The 20000-nt window shown below is 37.4% G+C and overlaps 1 protein-coding gene across 3 annotated transcripts in view; it reads left to right on the top strand.

The window, feature by feature from the left end:
- Positions 1–20000, top strand: part of LOC125027108 (5'-3' exoribonuclease 1-like) — a 26788-nt gene that overhangs the window by 5956 nt on the left and 832 nt on the right. The window contains exons 3-21 of one of the 3 annotated variants that reach the window (XM_047615935.1): positions 401–495; positions 983–1196; positions 1451–1615; positions 2907–3941; positions 4100–4261; positions 5284–5451; positions 5581–5748; positions 6696–6892; positions 7181–7382; positions 7527–7647; positions 9250–9416; positions 10374–10555; positions 10782–10971; positions 12370–12490; positions 12598–12773; positions 12886–12957; positions 14063–14203; positions 15511–15690; positions 17910–20000. The exon at positions 17910–20000 is cut by the window's right edge and continues 832 nt beyond it. In XM_047615935.1, the coding sequence (XP_047471891.1) occupies positions 401–495; positions 983–1196; positions 1451–1615; positions 2907–3941; positions 4100–4261; positions 5284–5451; positions 5581–5748; positions 6696–6892; positions 7181–7382; positions 7527–7647; positions 9250–9416; positions 10374–10555; positions 10782–10971; positions 12370–12490; positions 12598–12773; positions 12886–12957; positions 14063–14203; positions 15511–15690; positions 17910–19001 (4848 nt within the window). In that variant the 3' untranslated portion in view covers positions 19002–20000. Of the gene's footprint in view, positions 1–400; positions 496–982; positions 1197–1450; positions 1616–2906; positions 3942–4099; positions 4262–5283; positions 5452–5580; positions 5749–6695; positions 6893–7180; positions 7383–7526; positions 7648–9249; positions 9417–10373; positions 10556–10781; positions 10972–12369; positions 12491–12597; positions 12774–12885; positions 12958–14059; positions 14204–15510; positions 15691–17909 lie in introns of all 3 variants that reach the window. The other 2 variants (XM_047615934.1, XM_047615936.1) reach the window with 2 other exon arrangements.

The following is a 20000-nucleotide window of genomic DNA, read 5'->3' as shown; positions in this document are numbered from 1 at the left end:
TATTGTAGGAACTTCTGTTGAGTGGGATAGATGTTTTGGGTAATTCTTTACATTGTGGATGCACTTGCCAGAGACTGTGTTAATGGGGGGCTCTGCCCCCTAACACCCCCTGACAGACATTGTCTTCATATTGTATGCATGGCAAGATAGAGCTGATAGAACTCAGGAGTTCCAAGTGGACTTGGGCTGTGAGCAGCATTTCCGCAATCTTTTTCTTTTATTTGCGGTATTACTGTTCATGTCTGCAAATTATTTCTTTCACGAATGACTGCATCTTTCAGTCCTCTGCAAGAATATAATCTTCAATTTGCCATAGCGTAGTGCATCCATACTCTAAAGATTAACCATGTTTTGTCTTTAAATATTTGTTTATTATTATTGTACGCCTTTATGTTTCTAGGTCCTTTTTCGGCTTGTTCAGCCTAAAGAAGTTTTCTTCATGGCAGTTGATGGTGTTGCACCAAGGGCCAAAATGAATCAGCAGAGGAGCCGAAGGTAAGTCTAGTGCCTAAGGGTATCAGATTTTTAAAGTTTAGGAGAAAAGAATATCAGAATTAATAGAATAGTATCACCAAGTGATGTTTAAAATTTTTTATTATTTGCGATGCATAATTTCTCTCTCTCTCTCTCTCTCTCTCTCTCTCTCTCTCTCTCTCTCTCTCTCTCTCTCTCTCTCTCTCTCTCTCTCTCTCTCTCTCTCTCTCTCTCTCTCTTTTGCACTTCAAGTCTAAGGAGACATAATTGCAAGGCTAAACAGTTAGCGCTGACAGTCTGCCTATTACTTTTGATTATTGGAGCAGTATGTATAGATAATGAGGCTGCATATAATTTTTGATACAAGTTTTCTCACTTCATGCTAGCTTAGCGGAGAGATTGTATTGAATACTAGAAAATGTCCAGGAGAGGATTGTGCAGAAGTGGCACTGGTTTTCCTATCTGCAATACCAGGAAATATTCTAAGTTGCATGGTTCTGCTTTTCAGATTTCGTTCTGCAAGAGAGGCTGTTGAATGTGAGAAGAAAGCCAGGGATCGTGGTGAGGTACTACCTTCAGAGGAACGTTTTGATTCCAACTGTATCACACCTGGGACAGAATTTATGGTGCGATTGGATGCTCAATTGCAGTATTTTGTAACCTGCAAGATATCACAAGACAAGATGTGGCAGAACTGCAAAGTCATCTACTCAGGGCATCAGGTATGGAGGATTAGCAAGAATCTTTTAGTTTTGTGTAAATTCTGTTTCCATGTATATCAGGTGATTTCAGAAAGGAGACATGTGCTTTTAATTTATACTCATACTTTGATTCTTTAGATGAATGTAAATGTAAAAATTTGTATGTTTGTGTAAATATAAATATAAACTTCTAATAGATAAATAGAAATGCATTAAGATGGGTACATTATGGAAAATTTCTTTAATGTTTTTTTATCCACTTCTATGTACAACAGACTCCTGGTGAAGGAGAGCACAAGATTATGGAATATATCCGTTATTCCAAGTCCCAACCTAATTACAACCCCAACACGAGGCACTGTCTCTATGGTCTTGATGCTGACCTCATAATGTTGGGGCTCACGTCTCATGAGCCACACTTCTCATTACTCAGGGAAGAGGTCAGTCTTGATTATTTTTTTCCTTAACTTTCTTTCACATATTCCTCCCTTGATTTGATGATATGATTATTATTTAAGCTACAGATGATAATTTCATTCTATTTTTGTCTTTATTATTGTTAACTAGGAAAAAAGGTGTCCTTTCATTTACTGAAGTTGTGGAAGGAGTGTACTGCTTAGTAACTCTTTCTCAAATTACTTATTGAGCTGAGTGCAAGAACATATAGATGTCAAAATTCAAGGAAAATGTGATGGAACAAGTGATTTATTTTAGATGTATATACTTTATAATTGCCAAGTGACTGATATTGTTCTCCTACAGTCTTGTTCATTAAATATTGTCAACACATTTTGTTTTCAGCTGTGTTCTATCATTTTAAATTGCTGGGATATGAAATAAAAGAGCTGGCATTAATTTCTTGGCTAAAAATTCACACCTTTCAATATCCATTTCTTTGACAGTAAGTTCAAGAATCTGAAAATTTACTCCTTTATTGTTTTCTTGCCATTATTTTCTAAATATTTATTGTTTGTTATTTATGAAAATTTAAAAGTCAGAGAAGACTGATGTGTTTAATTCTAAACAAGTGTGTCAGAAACTTTTATTCACTTCTCTTGTTTTTAGTTACTTATCATCAAGCTAAAAAGAGTGCCTGTTGTTTAGTTACCTGGTTCCCATCCCCATGAAACATGGTAATTACCCTCTTAAAGTGACAGAACAATGTCCACCATGTTCAATAGTAAAATCTTGCAGAGTTTTATTTTTGATGCAGCTAGGACATCTGTTTATTGATAAAATATAGTCTGATGGAAAGACAAGAGTTTTTTAGTCTGTAAGAAGATAAAATGACAAATTTTGTTAATGAGTGTCAGTATGCAGGAGAGAGCAGCATATGCCTCCTCCTCTCCATAGATTCATGAGAACTTCATATTTCCTTTGCCTTCTACAAGCTTACAAATCAGCTGAAACATATAAAAATGTTCCTTACTATATACTGAGTAACATAAGGCATATACATCTGTTTATTTGGTCATGATTCTTAGTATTATTTCATGGTAAAGAATGCAGGGCTGCCTTGAGAAAATGGTTATTGCTGATGTAGCAGAACAATTTCAACAATATTGGATAAATTTTATTATAGTTATGTAAATTATTTAAATGCAGTTATATTTTAGCTCATGGAATACTGAAATGTATTAGGGAAATGAGTTTACATATCAGCAAATCCCAAATTTACTGATCTCAGATATGATAACCAGATTTACTGTCCTAACATCCTCACTCTTCTAGGTACGTTTTGGTGGAAAGCAAGATAACAGTAGAACTCCTACGGCAGAAGAAACAACGTTTCACCTCCTTCACCTCAGTCTTATGAGGGAATACATCAACTTAGAGTTTTATGACTTACGGGATTCACTGCCATTTAAATACAATTTGGAAAATATTATCGATGATTGGGTGCTCATGGGATTCCTTGTTGGAAATGATTTCATCCCGCACCTTCCACATCTCCACATAAATAAGGAAGCATTACCAATTCTGTATAGGACTTATAAGGAGGTAATGCCAACCCTTGATGGATACTTGAATATTGGAGGCAAGCTCCATTTAGGCAGGTTTGAAAAGTTTATGAAGAAACTTGCTGAATTTGATTTAGAAAATTTTAATGACTTGAATGCAGATTTAAAGTACTTCAACAGTAAGAGGTCAAAAGATGACAAAGTCTTCAAGGGCAGACATCAAAGGGAGAACAATCTTGAAGCATTCTTTGGTGACGATGAAGGAAATGAAGAAAATGGCGCTTTTGGTGCCTTGGAAGAAGATGCACTGGATAATGAAGAAATAAAGAAAAAGTTTGAGAGGCTGGGCATCCAGCAGGATCTAATGTTTGAGGATGATGAAGATACAGATAGTGAGGAGACCATTTTTGACGCGGAGTTCCGCCAGCATAAAAGAGAATACTATATGAATAAAATGGAATTTGAACACATAACTCCACATGAATTACGTGAACAAGCAGAGGGTTATGTCAGAGGAATACAGTGGATCCTGAATTATTATTATAATGGAGTTTGTTCATGGTCATGGTATTATCCTCATCACTATTGTCCATATATATCAGATATAAAGGACTTTGCCAATATGGAAATACATTTTGAGATGGGAAAACCCTTTCAGCCTTTTGAGCAACTCTTGGCTGTTTTACCTCCCATTAGTATGAAGCTTCTTCCTACTGCTTACCATGACCTCATGTTGAGCGAGAACTCCCCTCTCAAGAAATTCTATCCAGAAACCTTCAGAACTGATCTCAATGGGAAACTTCAGGTTTGAATTTGTTTATTTTTCTACTTAAAAGCAAATATTATGTTACAATTCCATGATTTGTATTCTGTAAGATGCTAAATATTAGGAATGAGACAAACTCGACAACATCTGAAATAGTGTGATATTATGTGAGTATAGGTAATATTTTTCCCCCACAGGATTGGGAAGCTGTAGTTCTTATTCCCTTCATTGATGAGGAGAAACTTCTGACTGCTATGAAACCATGCAATGAAAGGCTGACCAAAAGGGAAAAAGAACGCAATTGCCATGGTCCAATGTATATATGCACTTACACACCAGATAATCTTGGAGAGTACAAGGTTTGTATCGGAACTGTTATTTTGTAATTTGGAATTGTTAAGGACATCAGAAGTCATCTTAAGTAATGCGTTTAATTTTTTTAGAGCATTTGAGATATTGTAGTTTTATTTGGTAATTTATTTTAATTTTATAATTGATCATTGAATGCATGGTTTGCCAGTATCTTAAAATATATAAATGTTCAGTACAAAGACATCAATTACTGAGCCTGATGGACAAAATAATAGATGTTTGTTTTAGTGGCAATTTGTTGCATATACTGTACATCTAAAAAATGTTATTAGGGCCATGCAGTGCATGGTAAGGATAACCTGGCATAAATTTCTCTTAATTGAATATATATATATATATATAATATAATATATAATATATAATATATAATATATATAATATATTATATATGTAATATATGTAATACATATATGTATGTATATATTGTATATATATTAGTATATATTATATATATATATATATATATATATATATATATATATATATATATATATATATGTATTAATATATGTATATATATATGATGTATTAGTATGTATGTATTATGTATATATATATATACATATATACATATATGTGTGTGTGTGTGTGTGTGTGTGTGTGTGTGTGTTGTGTGTGTGTGTGTGTGTGTGTGTGTGTGTGTGTGTGTGTGTTTATATGTGTATATAGATATATGTATATGTGTGTGTATTATATTCTATTATTATATATATACACACAAGTATGTATATGTATAATGTATATATATATATATATATATATATATATATATGTATAATATAATATAATATAATATAATATGAAGTAATGTTATGTAATATAAGATATAGATATAGAATAAAAGAGAAGAGAAGAGAAGAATAGATATAGATGTTTATGTAGATGTAAATGTAAATATATATTATATGTATGTATGATGTATGTATAAACTTTTTTTAAAATTATATGTAGGTTTTGTAATAGAAAAGAAAACTAATTAACAGTAACATTCCGTTCTTGTTACCCACAGGCACCAGCATATTATCCTCCAGTTGGAGTGAACCATAACAAGGTGGAGTTAATCTGTCGAGAAGAATGGGAACTGCCGCCAGAGAGAATATACAAGGGCTTATGTAAAGGAGTCATATTGGATGCCTATTTTGCTGGCTTCCCATCTTTAAAGCACGTTTATCACACTGTATGAACTTTTAATGCTTTCGTGTATATTAATCTGAATGAAATGAAAAAGAAAAATATCAAGAATTCATAACTGAAGAAGGAATAATCGGTCTTTGAACCTGTAATTGTTTTGTTTTCCATCTAACAGTTCCATCTGGCCAAGGAGGGAGTGAGAGTCTTTTCGCAAGCATCCCGAGAGGAGAGTTATATCTTGGATGTCAAATCCTCTGCTGAGACCCTAGATCTGAAAAACATTGCTGATCAGTTGCTTGGGAAAGTTGTGTTTGTCTCATGGCCACACCTGATTGAAGCATTGGTTAGTATTTTTTAAGAGTATCTGATTTCATGAGTGAAGTACCACTCGAGCCTCTTTGGTCTTCCTCTTTGCTATGCTAGTTCCAGACATTAGATCTCCAAAATGAGAGTGTCAGCATTTTCTTTTTTTCATGTATACCCAAGGACGTATTCAATTATTTTCAGCATTTTCATTTTTTCATGTTTACCCAAGGACGTATTTAATTATATTTACTAACCAACACAGTAGGTTGATATCCTTCCTACTTGCCTACAGAAAGATACTGGTCTCTGTTTTTTGCTCATTAAACAAATGTGGGAATTTTCTCCCCTTACATGCTGAATGACGGCAGAAATAGTCAGTAACCCCTGCACTACCTCAGTACACCTCTGTATATACCTTATTTTAGCACACCCCTGTATATACCTTTATTTTAACTCAACTTTCCAGCACTTTTACTCTTGAAACTTCCAAAAATTAATGTCATAGGTAAACAACAAAGCAGATTTCCCTTTTACTTTAGCTATTACTAGTGGATATTTGCTTCTTGGTTCTTGCTCATTTACCCATCTTTAGATTCTGTATTATATTCATGTTGATGGAAGTGGCAGGCTAGAAATATTATTTTGTAAAAGAATGAAGATGCAGGAATCTGTGCCTTAGTAATATTTTGCATGTGATAAGGCTGATATCTTTGGTTGCTTTTGTTGTCAGTAAGTAACTAAATGCTGTATATTTGTAGGTATGATCCACTATTCAATGCTATTGCCTCACATAAATAATCCAGTGCTTGGTTCTAAACAGAGGTTTGTTCGTCAGCCCTGAAAGCCTGTAAAAAGAAACAGTTATCCCTTGGTATGATTTTAGTGCTGATCATATGCATATATGGGACGTCATGAAATGTAGGTAGGATTATAACTGAATTATTAGGTACTTCAAAAATATTTTTATCATTTATACACTTCCAGGTTGAAGCTGTTAGTAACAATGAAGAAAAATACACTCTTGTCAAAGACGGAGTGCAGAAGACAGCTGTAACTGATGGTATTAAGGAACAGTTTAATTTAGTCAAGTCAAATATTGCAACCACATATCAAGAACGCTGGGGTATTGCGATTGGGAATACACATGTTGTAGTGTATGCTAAACCCATGACTGGAAGAAAGTAAGTTTATTTTCATTTGCTCTGTACACAGTTTAGATTTGTTGTTAAAATGCAAAATTTTCATATATAGGATAATAACCATTACAGATGTTATATTGAAATTAGTAGAATGTATTTGCATTAGTATTCTGTGTTCTGCCTTTAAAAAATGCCAGGCATTTTGAGTTCAGTTTTGCACAGAACCATTTGCTTAATTCTTTTTAATGATAGATAATTTTCACTTTAGTTGTATGTAGATGTAAATGGAAATGATCTTACATTTGGTAATTTTATTAAAAATCAATTCAGATATGTGGCATCACCTTGTGGAAGAATGACCCTAGAAAAAGAATGGTCCAATACTATCCAGCCATATGCATACCAAGTCATGGTGAAGGATTTGGCAGTACAAGACTTAGGCTACAGGAAACATCTGACTCCTCAGGAATATTTCCCACCTCGCTCCAAAGTCTTCATGCTTGGGCAGCCACACTATGGATGTATGGGAGAGGTAAGATGGGGATATCCAGTGAGAAAGGACTCGGGGGGAAGAATTTCAGAAACATCCATGTATAATGCATCTCAAACAGTGTTGAGGGAAGTATTGCAAATGTCAAAATTTTTAAAAAGCTGTTTACAATTTCTTTTGCAACAGGTGATTGAAATTGATCCGAGTCAGAAGGGAAGAATACGAGTGGCTATGACAGTGACAACAGACCCAAACCTTGAAGTTGTGAAGCAAAAGGAAAGTCAGCATGTTGAAAGATACATGACAGGTAAAGTGAATGAATAGTACTCGAGCTTTTTTGCATTTTCATTGCATATATTCTTAAATTTTGCAGAGGATTTTTCTGTTTCCTCTTTTTCTCTCTCTTTTCTGTTTCTTTTTCTTCTCTTCTCTTCTCTTCTCTTCTCTTCTCTTCTCTTCTCTTCTCTTCTCTTCTCTTCTCTTCTCTTCTCTTCTCTTCTCTTCTCTTCTCTTCTCTTCTCTTTTCTCTTCTTCTCTTCTCTTCTCTTCTCTTCTCTTCTCTTCTCTTTTCTCTTCTTCTCTTCTCTTCTCTTCTCTTCTCTTCTCTTCTCTTCTCTTCTCTTCTCTTCTCTTCTCTTCTCTTCTCTTTTCTCTTCTCTTCTCTTCTCTTCTCTTCTCTTCTCTTCTCTTCTCTTCTCTTCTCTTCTCTTCTCTTCTCTTCTCTTCTTTCTTTTCTTTTCTTTTCTTTTCTTTTCTTTTCTTTTCTTTTCTCTTCTTCTTTCTCTTCTCTTCTCTTCTCTTCTCTTCTCTTCTCTTCTCTTCTCTTCTCTTCTCTTCTCTTCTCTTCTCTTCTCTTCTCTTCTCTTCTCTTCTCTTCTCTTCTCTTCTCTCCTCTCTCCTCTCTCCTCTCTCCTCTCTCCTCTCTCCTCTCTCCTCTCTCCTCTCTCTCCTCTCTCTTCTCTCTTCTCTCTTCTCTCTTCTCTCTTCTCTTCTCTCTTCTCTCCTCTCTCCTCTCTCCTCTCTCCTCTCTCCTCTCTCCTCTCTCCTCTCTCTTCTCTCTTCTCTCTTCTCTCTTCTCTCTTCTCTCTTCTCTCTTCTCTCTTCTCTCTTCTCTCTTCTCTCTTCTCTCTTCTCTCTTCTCTCCTCTCTCCTCTCTCTTCTCTTCTCTTCTCTCCTCTCTCCTCTCTCCTCTCTCCTCTCCTCTCCTCTTTGTGTATACATACATGCACACACTTTTATAGACATATTTTATGGTTAATAATTACTCTTTTATTTGTATGTTATACATTTTTTACTTCAAGGTGGGGTACAATGTGATACAAAATGTCAAGTCAGCAGACAGATATTTGCTGTAACCCCTTCTGTGTGGGTACATGTACTGTCCTAGTTTTTTTATGAATTGACTACACAAGGCTCAGACACCAAGCAATCAATCCGTAGGCCTTATGTGACCTCACCTATTTTTAACACCTTGATGACAGGTGAAGAAAACGCTCTGGAGATCAATGACAACGGGCTTACTTTGAGCACGGGAGTTTGGTACATCAAGCTGAATCACCCGGTTTGACGCCTGACAGCGTGACCTGTCGGGAAGGGGTTATTTTCATTATTTTTTTTCAGGGTTGTTAATTTGCTACTGTTATTGTTGTTGATACGTTAATTTCTATGAAGTTACTAAAATACTATGAGCAAAAGGAAAAGGGGTAAAACGGGAGAAAGGTGGGACTAGCAATTGACTCCTTGGTAACTAAGTACTTGTGGAGTTCTCTATGTGTAAAAATAACATACAGACTAAAATCATTAATATGTATGTTGTGCCATTCCAGCACAAAGGGTTAAGAAGATCGATTTGTCTAAGAAATATTTATCAATGGAGAAATTCTTAATCTCTTTGATTTCCTTTTTTCAGGGAGCCAGGCATCTCACAGAGCTGGGATATATCACCAGCTTTTGGCACGAATAACAGGGACTGTGTTCTTGGCCCCACCTGTTGGTGATAACCCAATGGCAGAAATGGAAACAAGGAACAAATTGAACATTGGTCTTAACCTGAAAAACAATCGGAGAAATGAGGAAGTGAGTTAGTTTTGAGTGTTTTTCAGTTTATAAAATTTCTGAGAATTTGTGATTAGTTCTCCATATCTTTCAGAGTAAGGCTTGTTACTGTTCATTATCATATCCCTTCATTTCTACAGAGGTCTGTATTTGGAAAGTTATTTTATGAAATATATATTAAGTTTATTTTTTTTTTTTATTTGATTAATTAAGAAGGAAGGACACAAACAAGGTCTCTCTTACTCCCTACTCCAGTGCTTTCCTTTGCCGAAGTTTCTGTCCCTTCTTCTCCCCCTCATAAGAAAAACATTTCTCAGACCTCCCTAACCAACTTGAAACTCTTGAGGAGATTCAAAACTATCTAATCATGACCCAAGATAACATGCCTACACCTCATCAATCCTCCATTCTACACTCAGAGTGAATGCATAAGTCATCCTCCTCCTACACATGTTCCCCCTACACCCCTTTCTCTCAATCCTTCCCTACACATCCCATTTACCCCTACACCATCCCCTCTTCCTTCCCAGTTATCCCTTCTGCTTCCTCCTGGATACACATTTGACTCCCTTATGTCACAATCTCCCCTTTTCCTAGATTCTCTCTTTCCTGATATTTCTCCTGAAACTGTGATCTGATTGCCCTTAAACCCCCTTTCACTTTTTGCAAATCCCTACCTTGCCCTTTTGACATCCTGGAGAATCCCACACTTCCTACTTTACAATATGACTTTTTATATGTAGCACTTTTAACCATCAAGTTACTCTACACCCTTTTCATTATACTCCTTTCTATCACATTTATTTTGCTTTGTAACCATTCACCATTAACCAGTGGGCTTAAAACTCTTCTTAAGGTTCCACTCCTGACCCCCATTGCCATTTTTATAGACTAGTGCAGAAAATGTTTATTTACACAACTGTAGTAATTTAAATAGGGGGAAACTTAATAATGTATTTTCTTATTATTCTTTATTAGGTCATTGGGTATACACGCAAGATACAAGAACAAAATGAGCGTCCTGTTTGGCTGTACTCAGAAAGGGTTATTGAAGCCATCAGAGAGTACCAGGAAAAGTTCCCTGAGGTGTTTGATTACATGTCACGCAATTCTGCACAGAGAGACATCTTCTATCAAAACGACATGTTTCCTGAAAACTAGTAAGTTGGGTGTAAAATAAAGATTAAAGAAAATTATCTAGCAAAGCTAATGCAGTTTGATTGTGGCTATGAATTCTACATTTGTTTTGTTATCCGTTGCATAAACATCTGTGGTCTTATCTTTATGTAAAGTTAACCAGATTTTCTCTGTTTGAAGGCATCTTCTAAGATAAGCAACATAATGGGGTCTTGAGTTCTGTATTATCCTTTATATTTCATATTTCAGCAAAGAGCGTGTTGCAGAATTAACCACTTGGCTGAAGAGTGCTGCTTTTGCCAAGTCTGAAAGACAACCATGTGGGACACTAGCCCTTGGAGAGACAATAAGTAAGATGATCTTGGAAGAGGTTGATAAAGTATCCACAATAAGAGCCAAGGCTGTGAAGATGCAAGTGCGGCCTCATCTTCTCTTTAAGGTAGGATTGTATTCATTGGGTGTATTGTCCATGAAATAGGAAACAGTAAATTTTTTATTTTGTAAAAATGTATTTGATTTGGTTAACAAATTTTGTCATTGGATATCAGATTATCAAACATTGATAAAAGAAACAGAACACACATCTACCTGCCTTCATGCTTACCTACTAAGTGAGGAATAGATAGAGAGGGAGAAAAATAGATGGAGAGGGAGAGAGATAGATGGAGAGGGAGAGAGAGAGAAAGATATAGAGAGATATAGAGAGATAATAGAGAGGGAGAGAAAGATAGAGAGATAGAAAGTAGATTTTTTTTTAGGTGGTGTTCATGCCACATTATTATTAATATTGTATAAAGTAAGGTAAGCAGCCATAGATTACTTGAATTCTTATTTCATTTTTATGTCCATTCACAGAGGTGTAACCAATGCTAGAAGGTGCTTGAAAGATTTGTTCCAAGACTAGGGGATGCAGCAGAACTGGGTGAATGGAGAGATATTGGGGTGTTCATGCCATATATTATAATTTTTTTATTTATTTATATTTACTATGCTTATTTATCACGATTAGAAAAGAGATAGAGCCAAAGATAGGATGCACTGGTATGATTCATTGAGGGAGATATGGGATTACCAAAGGAACTGAGGAATGAGGAGGACTGTGTGAGGGTTATACCTGTCATACGTTGTGGGAGTTCTTATTTTATACTTACTATGTTCAGGGAAGCAAAGGGTACAGAAAGGTGGGTTAATGGGGGTGGGCTTAGGGAGGGGTGTAGCCAGAAGAAACTTGCTGAACATTGCCAGAATTGCTGTCTCATACTCCCATCGACAATGATAAATATGCAGTAAAATAGCATGCCAGTCTTTGAAAGGCTTTCCTCTGTTAAAGATTCTTGTATCAGGTGTAGTTTCTCCAGTTGGACTTTAGGAGTTAAACTGACATAAAAATTCAAAACCATAGGGGACAATACATGTACAATCACACCCCCAGTTTCATTGGGATAATATATGGAAATGGATTATCAAAATTTATATTTTTTATCCATGAAGAAAGGTGCAAACAAAACTGACCATGGTACAATTTAGACAGTAAGGATGATGCTTTAAATCAGACTGTATTGAAATATAAAAATATTGCAAAACATTGATGTAGCAGAAAAATATTTTGTAAGCGTCATTCTACTATGGTAAAAAAGGTGACCAATGTATTGATTATTTTATGATATTAATATATGTTTAAGGAGTGATCAAGAATCTTTATGTAAATAATGGAGAATGGTGCCATCGTGTTGCATTTTCTATTTCCCTTTAGTAAAGTTTACTCTGTTCATTTAACTGGTCTGCTTAAAGTCATTAGCACTAAATAGTACTAACAGTGCCCCTTTCCCTTTTTCAGCCTAATCCATACCAAGGCAGTACTCCCCCTGACCGCAGTGTCACTTATAAGATGTTTGATCGAGTTGTCAATGTGAGGGAGGGCCATTCCGTCCCACTTGGTGCTAAGGGAACCGTTGTTGGTAAGTGGCTTTGTTTTGCTTTGTATAGAATGCATAGAATGAAACATTTCTCCTTATAAAGTGAATTGTGACTTGTTGATCAATATTTGTTTTTCTTTCTATCATAGGAATCCAGCCAGCCAGCAAGGAAGCAGATATCATGTATGACATTCTTTTTGATGAAGCCTTTAATGGAGCGCTGACTCTCCGTGGCCCTGCTACAGCAAAGAGGTGTTACAGGCTACATTGGGCAGCAATGATAAACATCTCGCATGGTAGCCGACTTGCAACTACCTCTCAAAAGGTAGGAAGTTGTCATTATTAAAAATCACAATTGAAATTTATCTTATGAAAGGTAATAAAAGGGTTTGGTTGGCTGTTGTTCATAATATTCCCATTGTTGTGTGATATTTCAGCCCCCTGAGAACAGATGGAACCAATCTCTACAGCAGACATGGAATCAGCCAAGCAAACCTTCTGGACATTCAGTAAGTATGAGTATGGGGTATGACTTTCAAGTTTGGTTCCTCAGAAGACCATCGCATGCAGCCTGGTTCTTTGATTGGTTTTATCAGGCAACCAGCAAGTCTAGGTCACTTTCACTATCACTTGAATGAATGAATGAATGTACGTATGTCACTGAGACCATCAGAATTATTGGATCTCTGCATTTCTTCTTCATTAAACTTTGTTTTTGCTGATAGTTACTCATATTGGTTTTGATGTATCCAAAAATAAACATAAGCTGAGCATCCACGGAAGAGCTCTCTCAGGACTAGAAGTTACAAAAAGCAAATGAAAATCAGGTCACCAGAGGAAACCCTAAACTATTTTTCCTATAATTTCCCAAAAGGATAGAAAAGTTCAACATCTAGACATGCCTACCCATTTATTTGATCATAATAGTATCTAGGCTTATACATTTAAAAGATTGAAAATCTCCTTGAATCAACATTTTGGTTGGCATTAATCTATTTTGGCTAATTGACAAAGCAAATTTTGAGGGAAAAAGTTTGTTTTCCTCATATTCCTCCAAAATACAACTTTTGGTTGTATTTAACCCAATGCTACTGGGAAAATGCTGTGCTCATTTGTGTGTTTGTGTGTGTTTCTGCTCATAGATGGTCCACTAATGCTTAGCCACAAAGGAGTCAATTAGTAAACCTTATGACCTTTCCTGATTTCACCTTTCCTTGAATCATAAATCAAGGAAAAGGGTAAACGGGCGAGACAGGCAGTGCTCGTAGTTGACTCCTTGGTGACATAGTACAGGCGTAGCCATAAGAAAAGAAAATGAAGTTTTGAATCCTTGAAACAAATCTGCCCTTGTTATTCTCTTCATTGATTATTTAAATATCTTGGGTAGACTGCCATAGTCTTTACAAGTTGGATAGTTAGTGTTCCTAGTTATGGTGGATTATGTTTTTTTCAGCATCTATCTAATAATTAAAATGAATATTAATATTGCCATTCTCACTAATTGATGATCTTGTATTTTATTTGTATTATCTTATTGCATTTTTTTTTTTTTTTTTCTTGTTTTGTTTTGCTGTCATCTTTTATTATTAAAGACTCCTCTTTCCCTGCCAGCAGTATCAGCAGAACAGGCAGACAAATAAGAACGGACAGTTTTACCAGGAAAGATGGCAGCAGGATAGAACTGCAAACATGCACCAGAACCTCCAGCCTCAACTGTTACAAGGGGCCAGAGGAAGAGGGGGACCCAGTGCAATGGTGAGACTTTGGATTTGATTTGCATGATTCATTGTGGCTTAAGTGGGGAAAAGTAAAGCCCTGATATGATGACTCTAATACGGCCTTTGTTAAAGAAAAGTAACAGGAAGAATAGCTTTGAATCTGAAACTCTAGTATTAAGCTGTTGGATCTGGGTCCTGCGCTTTGGCACTTGGATAAAATTTTGGGCATTAAGCTTACTTGAGTGGGGACTCTCCTAGGTATGTGGCTTGCAGGCCTGGCCCACATGAACTCTCATATTGCAGAAGTCCCTTCCTGCGTCACTCTCCCTCCTAAAGGTTTATTTGCTCGTGGTAAGGTGTTTGCACTCCACAGTCCACAGCTAAATTTTTCCATGAGGAATGTTGACCTTAGCTTAGACTTCTCCCCATTACCTGAGTCACCAATGAGTTAAGAGGATTGTCATTTAATTTTTGGAGATTTATTTTGGAGGGGGGGATGAAAATGTAGCTTTTGAACCTTTTATGCCTAAAAAATCACCAATCATTCTTTGATTTTTTGGGAGGGACATACTTCTAAAGAATTGACCATTGTGCACACTATTATCTGGTAAATTCTTTTAAGTAACTACTAACCCCTCAGTTGGAAGGTTATAATATTTCACTATATGGGCTTTGTGCTCTTCTTGAATACAGGTGGAACCACTTATCAGATATGGGATTTATGAAATTATTTTAGTGACCCAAAACAGGATTTTTTGTCTCATTCTTGTCTCACATCTGCAGTTACCTGATGTATGCCTTAGAGCAGTTGTTTCCAACAGATGGGACATGATTAGCAGGGCTGCAAAACCTTTGGGGAAAATATTGTCCTTTGCTAGGTATTCAACAGTGTTCATATTGATATTAGGAAGTGATGTTTTCAATTCATGTTATCAAAGAATATTTTTATAATGAGCCAGATTAAGACTTATTATTAAATTTATGTAATTAGAAAAAAAAGTAAATGGAACAATTGATGTTGGTGGTGGTTGTGGATGTGACGGAGATTCGAGAAAGGGGTTGTGAGTGTGATAAGGTTAGGAACGACTGCGATAGAGGTCTTTTCACCAAAAGATAAGAATGAAAATAAAAAATAACTGTAGGAAAAGAGCACCTTCAAAGCAGCCCCCTTTAGACAAATAAAAAAAAGTCCAGTGAAAATCACCTTCCTGCCAAAGCTAAAATCAGTCTGCTTGACCATTTTCTACTTCCTCACAAAAACCTGAAAGTCCATGCCATCTCAGTGACAGCCCTAAAGACAGGGCGAAACGTATGAAACATCTGTGACCAGTGTTTCCCTTGCAGGTGTCTGCAAACTCCCAGTCTCCTCAACCCGGTAAAAACAGTCAGTCCAGTGATCCTAACAGTCCACAACCTCCAGACCCAAATCAGCTGCCCAGCCCCTCAGGCCTGCGAATGATCTCAATTAATTCTACCAATGGAGGGATGGTACCCAGGCAGGGTGTTAATCACAGAAATCAACAGGTATTGTTGATACCCCCAGTCTGAGCGGTTTCTCTGCCTCTGTCTGTCTTTCTGATTCTCTTGCCTCTGTCTCTGACTACCTGTTTGCCTTCCTTCTCTCTCTCTCTCTCTCTCTCTCTCTCTCTCTCTCTCTCTCTCTCTCTCTCTCTCTCTCTCTCTCTCTCTCTCTCTCTCTCTCTCTCTCTCTCTCTCTCTCTTTCTCTTTTCTCTTTTTCTCTTTCTCTCTCTTTTTCTCTTTCTCTCTCTCCTTCTCTCTCTCACATTCTCTATCTCACATCTCTCTCTCACATCTCTCTCTCACATCTCTCTCTCACATCTCTCTCTCACATCTCTCTCTCACATCTCTCTCTCACATCTCTCTCTCACATCTCTCTCTCACATTCTCTCTCTCACATTCTCTCTCACATCTCTCTCTCTCTCACATCTCTCTCTCACATTCTCTCTCACATTCTCTCTCTAATATCTCTCTCACATTCTCTCTCTAATATCTCTCTTTCTCATATTCTCTCTCTCACATCTCTCTCTCACATCTCTTTCTCACATTCTCTCTCTCACATCTCTCTTTCTCACATTCTCTCTCTCACATCTCTCTCTCTCTCACATCTCTCTCTCTCTCACACTCAATCACTCTCTCACATCTCTCTTCCTTCTCTCACAACTCTCCTCCTCACATCTCTCTCCTTCTCTCACATCCTCTCCTTCTCTCACATCTCTCCTCCTTCTCTCACATTCTCCCCTTCTCTCACAATCTCTCCTTCTCTCACATCTCTCTCCTTCTCTCACAAATCTCTCTCCGTTCTCTCACATCTCTCTCTTCTCTCACATCTCGCTTCTTTTCTCACATCTCTCTCCTTCTCTCACATCTCTCTCCTTCTCTCACATCTCTCTCCTTCTCTCACATCTCTCTCCTTCTCTCACATCTCTCTCCTTCTCTCACATCTCTCTCCTTCTCTCACATCTCTCTCCTTCTCACACATCTCTCCTTCTCTCACCTATCACACATCTCTCCTTCTCTCACCTATCACACATCTCTCCTTCTCTCACCTCTCACACATCTCTCCTTCTCTCACATTCTCTCCTTCTCTCACATTCTCTCCTTCTCTCACACACTCTCCTTCTCTCACACACACTCTCTCTCTCTCTCTCTCTCTCTCTCTCTCTCTCTCTCTCTCTCTCTCTCTCTCTCTCTCTCTCTCTCTCTCTCTCTCTCTCTCTCTCTCTCTCTCTCTCTCTCTCTCTCTCTCTCTCTCTCTCTCTCTCTCTCTCTCTCTCTCTCTCTCTCTCTCTCTCTCTCTCTCTCTCTCTCTCTCTCTCTCTCTCTCTCTCTCTCTCTCTCTCTCTCTCTCTCTCGCTCTCTCTCGCTCTCTCTCTCTCTCTCTCTCTCTCTCTCTCTCCTCTCTCTCTCTCTCTCTCTCACTCTCTCTCTCTCCTCTCTCTCATATCTCTTTCTCTCTCTCTCTCATTTCTCTTTCTCTTTCTCTCTCATTTCTCTTTCTCTTTCTCTCTCATTTCTCTTTCTCTTTCTCTCTCATTTCTCTTTCTCTTTCTCTCTCATTTCTCTTTCTCTTTCTCTCTCATTTCTCTTTCTCTTTCTCTCACATGTCTCCCTCTCTTTCTCTCACATGTCTCCCTCTCTTTCTCTCACATGTCTCCCTCTCTCCTCTCACATATCCCCCACTCTCCCCTCTCTCCTCTCACATATCCCCCTCTCTCCTCTCACATATCCCCCTCTCTCCTCTCACATATCCCCCTCTCTCCTCTCACATATCCCCCTCTCTCCTCTCACATATCCCCCTCTCTCCTCTCACATATCCCCCTCTCTCCTCTCACATATCCCCCTCTCTCCTCTCACATATCCCCCTCTCTCCTCTCACATATCCCCCTCTCTCCTCTCACATATCCCCCTCTCTCCTCTCACATATCCCCCTCTCTCCTCTCACATATCCCCCCTCTCCTCTCACATATCCCCCCTCTCCTCTCACATATCCCCCCCTCTCCTCTCACATATCTCCCTCTCTCCCTCTCCCTCTCCCTCTCCCTCTCTCTTTCCCTCACCCTCTCCCAACCCTGACTCTCCTTCCTATTTTATGCCATTTTTCTTTTCCTTTTAGAAAATAAGGAAACTGAAAATTAGATTGAATTAACTTGGCAACTTTTTGTGAAACTGAAAGAAAAAATGGGAGAAAGTTATTAAACAGTATCTTTCTTATCTTTTACAGGACAATATGATTGAAATTCGCTCTGCAAGCCAGATGCAGTGTGCTGTTCATGGCACTTTCTATTCCCAGTGGAGCAGGATAGTTAAGCATGGGATAAGTAGGGTTCAAGGACGCAAGTATATACCCTGCTACCCGTTTGTTCCTCAGGGTCTGTCAGGATCAAAGGCATATCAACTCCTTATCTTTCTGGATGTGCAAAGTGCCTTGGATGATGGTATGAGGTTTTTCAAAACAGGAGAAAAACAACTTCTTTGCTCAGGAGACAGACAAGGTGTGATTTCTCCAAAGTATTTTGATAAGGTATTGGACAGGGAGTCAGAGACCATTATTTTCCCACCTAGACCTCCTGTTGGTTTAGAAACCATTTCAGGTAAGTCACAGTTTCCAAACCATGGTCAGGGGCAAATTGGCCATGGAAGAGGCAAGGCTATGGCATCACAGCAGCCAAAAGGCATGCAGCTTTACCAGAACATATGGTCGCAGCTACAGGGAACAGATCAAGGACAAGTTGACCTTCGGCCAGCTCAGAGTCAGATGCTTTCACACATGCTCAACATTTCTAACAATGATGATATGCAAAATGTCTCAAGTGCAGGTGTGAAAATGAATGGATCTGCTTCAGCTTCAGCTTTAAATACAGGAAGAAAAGAAGTTTCAGTACATGATATATTTAAGGGAGCAATGATGAACAACCACTTACAGGGAGGACAGAACAATCCAAATATAATTTCAATGCTGAGTGCTGCACATCAGTCATTTTCTGTAACCCAACAGGAAGCCCAGAATGGTAGAGGAGATTCACCTGTCAAGTCTGCATTTGTGCCCACACAGGTCATTCGAAATCAGACCCCTAGAAAGCCTCGGCATGATCAACAGAAACAGGACAGTAACCAAAAAAGTGCAGTTGCTTCTGAACCTCAAATGGGTCAGAAAGATGAGAAAGGTGCGAGAGCAGACCTGCCAGTTCCAATGCCGCAAGTGCAAAAGGACAGCCAGCAACAGAAGGGGCTGGTCCCCAAGCCAAAACGTAACAGATTAGCTGTAAAATTCAATCAGCAACCAGAAGAAAATACAAGTCATTCAGATAATTAGTGGACCTGTAGAGTTAAAGGAGCTTGTACCACAATTCAAAAAGGATTATCTATGCAAGGATATTTCATAACTGATTTTTTTTTCCAGGCCCAGTTGAAACGTTGCTCTTATGATCAAAAGGAAAATTTTTATAAAATTTAAGGAATCAGTGGGGAAAATTGTATTAGTCAACCTATTTTAAGATAATGTAAACATTTATGATCAGTACTGACATGATGTAATGAATTAAAGATATATATAAGATTATAAAATAATTTGGACTAAAAGCAAATGTAAAATATTGAGAAAATTTTAAATTTTATTTCTTTTATGTATCTGGGCTTGAAACTTACTTTGTTCCAGAGTCCCATAGAAAAAAAAACAACTTTGTATGACTAGAGGGTCTGAGACTATTGATACAGCTTGAAATACTCAAACCACCTTTTTTACATCTTACGATGCAGATTGTGCCAGCAGAGAGTTTTGCACTGTGTGTGTAGGACTAGTAGAATACAAGTCTGTGTTGGGACAACATGGAGTAAAATCAGGGTCAAGCTCTGGTATTTTTTATAGAGCACATTAATTTCATGGATTATTGTTTTTTCATTATTATTATTACTATTATTTATTTTTATTCAATATACTTTTTTTAAGCCAGGGTATGGTACCATAGATTTGTGTGATAGACAGATAAAGCATGTGCACCTTTTCATTCATCTAAGCAAATCTACATCTGTATGCACAAACACAGACACAGGCAAACACTTATGATTGCAGGCATATGCTCACTTCACAACATAAAGTCTGTATATATGCACATATATACAACTATTCAGATATACAGACAGTAATATATATATATATATATTTATATATATATTATGTATCCTGATATCAGGAGCAATATGGTAGTCATTAAGACATGTGATAATAATTTTTTAAGCCATTCAAATGTTAATTAGGTAATCATGTATGGAGTAAGGGTCCTGTGTATTTATGCTTTCGTATTTCTATCTTTTG

This window comes from Penaeus chinensis, chromosome 7 (assembly GCF_019202785.1).
Source record: "Penaeus chinensis breed Huanghai No. 1 chromosome 7, ASM1920278v2, whole genome shotgun sequence".
Lineage (NCBI taxonomy): Eukaryota > Metazoa > Arthropoda > Malacostraca > Decapoda > Penaeidae > Penaeus > Penaeus chinensis.
The sequence above is the reverse complement of the archived record's forward strand: the minus strand, read 5'-3'. Positions and strand labels throughout refer to the sequence as shown.